At 35.2% G+C, this 7,637-nt stretch overlaps 1 protein-coding gene across 1 annotated transcript in view; it reads left to right on the plus strand.

Annotated features, from left to right (window-relative positions):
* The window catches only part of rgs17 (regulator of G protein signaling 17), a 185,752-nt gene extending 178,515 nt beyond the window's left edge, over positions 1–7,237 (plus strand). Inside the window, exon 6 of the mRNA XM_039748243.1 lies at positions 2,160–7,237. Within this exon, the coding sequence (XP_039604177.1) occupies positions 2,160–2,348 (189 nt within the window). The 3' untranslated portion in view covers positions 2,349–7,237. The remainder of the gene's footprint in view (positions 1–2,159) is intronic.
* The last annotated feature ends 400 nt before the right edge of the window (positions 7,238–7,637 follow it).

Here is a 7,637-nt window from a genome sequence, read left to right on the forward strand (position 1 = left end):
CTGGTTGTTTGGTCAGAGACATTCACACCAGTGGCCTGCTGGAGGTCATTTTGTAGGGCTCTGGCAGTGCTCATCCTGTTCCTCCTTGCCCAAAGGAGCAGATACTGGTCCTGCTGATGGGTTATGGACCTTCTATGGCCCTCTCCAGCTCTCCTAGAGTAACTGCTTGTCTCCTAGAATCTCCTCCATGCCCTTGAGACTGTGCAGGAGACACAGCAAACCTTCTGGCAATGACACGTATTGATGTGCCATCCTGGAGAAGTTGGACTACCTGTGCAACCTCTGTAGGGTCCAGGTATCGCCTCATGCTACCAGTAGTGACACTGACTGTAGCCAAATGCAAAACTAGTGAAGAAACAGTCAGAAAAGATGAGGAGGGAAAAATGTCAGTGGCCTCCACCTGTTAAACCATTCCTGTTTTGGGGTCATCTCATTGTTGCCCCTCTAGTGCACCTGTTGTTAATTTCATTAACACCACAGCAGCTGAAACTGATTAACAACCCCCTCTGCTACTTAACTGACCAGATTAATATCCCATAAGTTTCATTGACTTTATGCTATACTCTGATTAAAAAGTGTTCCTTTAATTCTTTTGAGCAGTATATAAACACTATATTTACGTGTGTACCACGCGCACATTTTTTCCTGAAAATTAGCATTAGAAAATCAGGTGCATGTCATACACGAGGAAATGTAATGTTGACTTCTTCTGCTTGGGCTCGCTCGCGCTCTCTTTCTCGTGGAAAACATGCCCTAAACGCTTCCTATACAATCACAACCGCGCGCCGTACATGGGGCAAAACCATTTTCGCAGTTTTCTTTGTAAAAATTAGGGTGCGCGTCTTATATGAATAAAAATGGTATATATATATATTGTGACAGTTTAGGGTTTTCTCGCACACTTGTACCCTCAGACCACATATCAGGCACCAGGTAAAAGTCCAAATATTTATTATAATAATAAGTGCACAAACACGCTCTTCCACAATTCTCAATAAACAATACTCCAAAATCACAATCCTCCTCTCCTAGACGCTTAGCCACCCTGCCTCCCAACTCAGCTCGTCTGTCTGGGATCTCCCACAGTCCTTTTTACTCCTCGACCCGGAAGTGTTTCTGAGCCCTCAGTCCATGTGATTATCCAACACTTCCGGGTCGGGTAATCTTTACTTTTCTTCAGCCCGGAAGTATATCATTCCTTCTGTTTCCGCGATTGTGAAATACTTCCGGGCTATAAGGAAAGCATAAGTCCCTGGGCCTCCCTGAAGCATCCTCTGGTGGCCCCCATGGTATCTAGCAAGCCTGTGGTGAAAAACTCCAAGTTCCATGATGCCCTGCTGGAATTCGGGGCCCTTCCATGTTGCAGGGATGGCTCCATCTGGCGGTTTGGGGTAGTTGGCTGGGATACATGGCCGGTAATCCCTCACAATATATATATGACAGGCATCACAGTCCTACACAGTGTATATTGGTTTTATAAGAAACGTGTAGATATTATAGCTTGTGATTGTTGTTTCTTTATACATTATGCATTAGGCTCGCAGTAAGGAGGCCTGGATTCGCTTCCCGGGTCCTCCCTGTGTGGAGTTTGCATGTTCTCCCCGTGTCTGTGTGGGTTTATGCCCACAGTCCAAAGACATGCAGGTTAGGTGCATTGGCGATCCTAAATTGTCCCTAGTGTGTGCTTGGTGTGTGTGTGTGTGTATTCCCTGCGGTGGGTTGGTGCCCTGCCCGGGATTTGTTCCAGCCTTGCGCCCTGTGTTGGCTGGGATTGACTCCAGCAGACCCTGTGACCCTGTGTTAGGATATAGCGGTTTGGATAATGACTGACTGACAAACATTATGCATTAACATTATGATGAAAAGGGTGCATAAGTTCATGTTAATGCTATTTAAGATTAAGTAAATTAAACTTTCAGGCCACTATAAATTTCAAATTCCTCCAAATATCTTGAGTCATCTTCCCAATGTGTGAAGCCTCACCAGAATAATTATTATACTTAAACAAAATCTATAATTACCTGCTTTGAAGAGGCTGAATTTCTACTACTTCAAATTATTATGAAGGCATATGCTGTATTAAAGGTGCATCTTATATATAAAAAGAAAACAAAATCTGGAAAATAATTTTTTTTTGGCCTTTTCTTTTTATTTTTCAGGTTAGTCTGGATTCTCGAGTTCGTGAAGCAATCAACAGAAACTTGAAAGAACCAAACTCTAACATGTATGATGAAGCCCAGCTGCAAATATATACCTTAATGCACAGGGACTCATTCCCACGTTTTTTGAATTCTCCAGTTTACAAATCTCTTCTTGCAAAAATGTCAGAAATTCCATCTGATCCGTAATTCCTAATTTCTAATTTTGAAAGCAATTTAGAACCACTTGGAGCCGACTCCCTTGAGATATATAATTTAAAACTACTCAGGCTACTGTGAAAGAAAAAACATATTTATCCATTAGTTTTCAATTTTTTCTTAAATTATATGATACAGATACAAATGCTACTGATCAAACATTAATTTGATAATATTTACTGTGATTGGAATAGGCATGTGGATTTAATATAATGATATTAAGAAGGAGAAAAGTAAACTGTATATTTTAAGCTATGAATTTTAAATGTATTATTAATTCCAAATAACTGCAATAGTTACATGTGTATTTTACCAAAACAACAAAGTTTTAACTCAGTAACTCCATATAAATTTACATCAGTTGCAAGAGGCATGATCTCACAGGTAGGATCCTGTAACTGTGTAAATATCTTTGAAAATATCAGCAAAAGATATTCCACTGCAGTACTAAAAACAAAGGATCAGTTATGTTTCACTGATTCCTGAACTGGTTATGCAACTACTGTATGTTATTTGTGTGTGTTGTCATAAACATGAAGTCATAACCACAAAGCATGGACAGTTCAATTATTTGAAATATATCATATTTGATAGACGCATGATGTACCCGTTATTCCTGTCATTGGAGTTTTGTAACAAAATTAACAAGAAGCACAATAGTATTAAAATAAAATAAAAAGCTGATAAAGAAAAAATGCCAGACCTAAAAGCATTGGTGCTTTTGTATTATTGAGGACTTTAAAAACTTTGTAAGATAATTTAAAGCTTTATGAAGTTTTCAGAGGTTTAACTTTCCAATTTTACTCTTACACCTTTATGAAAGTAACGCGTATTGTGTTAAGTTTAAGCATCAACTTTTGGATCAGGTTGCTTATTTGCATAAAATTTAAATGCTTTGTCAAAGATTGTTTATATTTATTATGCGTAATGCAAGAACAGAAAAAAGCAGATTGGCATTTATGGTCATTCTGTTGTAGCCTCTCTTTAAAGGAAAGAATTTCCTATCATAGGGCTCCAAATAGAATTTATTTAATTTATTACACTGAAAACTTTGAAGGAAATGCAATATATTATTGAAGAAAATGTCCTTTATGACATTTTTTAAATTGTTGAATGAGACATTGGGCCTTCTGTGAGCTCGGTAAAGCAGGTCTGATGTGCGTAAATGCATATTTATTAGTATAAATATGAAGTGCATGAATAATTAAAAAAATGAATAAGACAAACTAGATTACAGAAGAAAAATAATACAGGCAGTATTAATCAGATATATGGTCATTTAATGTAAAGTTATGGTGATGGCCTTACAATTTTCTCTCACTCTCTCTTTCATTTATCTATCTATTTATTTATTTTCACTACCTCCAATGTCCATTGATTTATCTGGTGTTGTGATTTGCGATTCAACATTTGTCTCAACTTGAAGCCCATCACTGTAAAATTTATTTGGAGATTGCTGTGAAATGCTTTGCTTATTATTTAGCATAAGTATACTTCAAATTATAAAATGAATTCAGGAAAACAAAAATCAAGGGCTAATACTGTATTCCTTATGCAAATATTTCGAAGTTATACATGAGAGAAAGGTCTTAGAATGTGTCACTACAAAAGCTGACAAGAATATGGTTTACATGTATTTTTTTCTGATTATACTGTCTGCTTCGGCATTTTTCTTAATAAGTTTCTTTATTTAAAAACTATACATTCATTGTGAGTAATATTTTACTAATAATTTATAAATAATACTTTGGCTGGAATTTTCACTGTGCTACATTTTCTTGTGAAAGAATCTATGAAATACTGTACTTTTTAGCTGATAATATCCTACTTACTGTATGCTAGAGTAGGATTTTAATGTTTACTACAAAATGCTGTAAATCCTACCTTAAATTACATATGATATGGGAACATTGTGTCCCCTTTAATAAAACATGCATGTTTTTTTTATAAAAAGTGTATTTAATAGGGATGAGCCTAAAGTCGTACAGTGTAATTGGAAACAAACGAAAGTTTCTACCTACCTCTCCAAGGAGATGAATATATTTATAGGGCATACATGGAAATATAAAATACATCCAGCACTGTAAAATAGGCAAGATCTCCCAGATATTTACTTTTTTTAATCAAGGTGGTCTTAGCCAGGCCGTTTTAATCCTAAAAATGTATCATTTTCAATAAACAAAGCATACTCCTTACGATACTGCACTGCACATCACCTGGTTACTCGACTCTGTCCACGGAGGGCCCCTTTCAGTGCAGGCTTTTATTGTAGGTAGCCTCATACTAGGAGGATAATCTGTGGGATCTTCTTAATGGTTATTTTGTTCCTAATTACTTTTTTTGGTTTCCAGCTTTGCGGTATTCTGGATAATCTCTTATGTTTCAGGGCTCCTCAACACAATCGTTCATCCAAAACTAATTCTGTTTAAAAATCCCAGACAGTCAGTTTTGAACAGTTCTAGATGAGCAGCTCACAGGCAAGACTCATTACAAACTTTCATATCACTTTATTGTAACTGAGTTTGATTTTAAGACAATATATAGCATGGAAAGAGCAAGTAGTTCAGAAACAATGTGGAGTAAAAAAAAGGCCAAACTGAGAGCTCAAACAGAATGCACTATGTGAACACATTATTGAGATTTATGTAGACATGAACATTGGTGTCAACAAGAAACTGCACCCATTGTGGTCCTCCATGGTCGATTGTATGGTAAGGCGGTAAAGTGTTTGCTGAGAGAAAAAAATAAATAAAAAACAGCTAACATAAACTTTGACTGAATCAATTTATTATTATAGTGTGGAGTGTAGACTGGATATTGGAAATGTTAACAAGCTTGTATTATTTTATTAGGGTTAGGGTTAGGTATAGTAGGCACAGTTAACAAATGAGATTTTACTCTTATACCAAGCCTAATTAGCCATTCAAATCTATTAGGGAAGATGCATAAAGTGTTTGAATTTTTAATAGTTCTAATGTGCAAAAAATTTTAAATGTGCAATATCATTGTGGCTGGTTTCAACTGAATATGGTAAAACCAAAAAAGGTCATAGTATTAGCACACCGAGAGAGTTTTCTTTCTATTTCCATATAATATATTTACAATAGAAATTTGACTAGCCTAAATTTGAAATGTTTAATAGATGCATGTTCTAAGTGATTTGAAAACATACACATCTTACACTGATATGAAGCAACTGTTTTTGGATTTTATAATATTCAGGCAATTTCTGCCACTTACACATTGTGTACTAAGCCAAAACTTGTTGCATTGTTATTCATTTTAGTTAGGTGGACGATCACATTCTCAATGATGAGTAATGATGGATTCTTTTGAAATGTGTGGCACTATTTAGGGAAGGTTAGTTTTTTATATCTTTCTAATTTTTAAATTTAGTCTTATATTTCCTTTTAAATTAAATTGATGCAATAAGAGTTTTCTTCAGAAAAGGCTCTAGATAATGGCAGAAGGTATCAAAGTTACAATTTTGCAAGCAGAATATAACCAGTTTTTCAATTTTAATGAAGTGATAGAAGACTTTTACAGTCCTTTACATGACAGAGCGCGCCTTTCTTTCTGTATTATGAACAAACTACATCAGCAAAAAAGGAGAAAAAATAAACATCACACCGCATAAAAGAACACTTTCTACTGACCTTGCAGTCTTTATACTTTCCTGCCATTTACTCAGACATGATGTCTGAAAACAGTTTCAATGCTTTTTTTTTTGATAGAGGACATCAGAAAGTCCCCTAATTGAAGTATGACTTTCAGCTAACTACAGTTCTTAATGTTTTTAAGTACTGTAGTGAATTTCTAGTAGCGATAAACAATGTGTTGTTAACACTTGAAAAGCTTTATCTCACCTCAAGTTTAAAAAGAGACTGGTGTTTAAACTTGTTAGTCGCTCTTTTTTATTTTCTATTCTTTCAAGAGCTATTTAATTATTGCTGCCTTGCAGGCAGATTTGTGAATACAAGTAAACTTTTTGGGTTAGTGATCATGAATCGCTTGCCAAGCAACAAAGTAGCAGCAAGTTCAAAAAGAAAACCTTTGTAAAATACCTCTCCATGCAGAATACAACTCCTCACTTCGAAGATTATTTATTAAACCTTTTTTTAGTTATATCAAGAGTGCACAAGCTAAAGTTCATTTTCTATAATGTTTCATTATTTCCTACAACCTTCCAATTTTAAGTGATTAATTACGTGAAAAATTTTCTCAAGAAGAGGAGATGGGGTAGTTGTGACTTCTTTTTTATCCTTACAGCACTTGCAGCTATTTGTCCATAATAAAGTTGTTTTCAAACTATTTATGTCTTGTAATCTCTCAGAACATGTACTCCAACTGAGCTATACACTATTGTTTTGTAACTGTATATTGTATGCCTTGATCTCATTATATAACCCTAAAATGTTATTTATAAGTAATACAAAGTCAAAATGGTGCTAAACATGCATATCGTGCACTTAATGTATATGAGGCTGACATGGTAGCAGCAATTTTGATAAATTGTTTCTTTTATTATTGCTCTATGTAACATGTGTGTACATAAAGTGGAGGAAATTGTACGGAATGCTCTCTTTATTCAGAAAGCACTTGGCAAGAAGTGAAGGAATATTTCTTCTGTTGCTAACTTTGTGAATCCTTTTAATAATGGCAAAAAACAAGCTTTTTTGAAGCAATGTTTAAATAAATAAATCATGCCAGTACTGGATACCTTTAGTAGAAAAAAAAATTATATTCCGTTTGCATATGCATTTATTATTTCTATGTAATGGATTATAAGAACATTTTTGAAATGTATTGCAATGTTATTTAAAATCTTAAATGAAGTGTACATATCAATCCTGTATTCAAAACCTGTGCATTGAAATAAAAATTAAGAGAAAAATCTTTGTTTTCTGTTAAACTGTGCAAGTATGGAGAATGTCTTGTTAAATATTTCCCATCTTTGAATGTGACTTGGTGTGCGCCTTTTAGTATTTGACAATCCAGTGTCATTCAGTAAGTTATTTAGTAGCTTTTGTGACACTAGTGGGCGCTGTCGCTCCTCTAACCCGACAGACAGATAGACGTGCAGGACACCAGGTAAAAGTATGAAAAGGTATTTTAATTCCTTTCCTTCCTGTAATAGTGCTTCTAAGCACCACAATCACCATACACAGGCAAGTAATAATCACAATAATAAACACACAATTCTCTCCTTCACACCTCCCAGCAAGCTCTGTCTTCTACCTCCCAACTCCGGCTCCTTTTTATAGTCCTTGACCTGGAAGT

The sequence above is a fragment of the Polypterus senegalus genome, chromosome 3, assembly GCF_016835505.1.
Source record: "Polypterus senegalus isolate Bchr_013 chromosome 3, ASM1683550v1, whole genome shotgun sequence".
NCBI classification, from domain to species: domain Eukaryota; kingdom Metazoa; phylum Chordata; class Cladistia; order Polypteriformes; family Polypteridae; genus Polypterus; species Polypterus senegalus.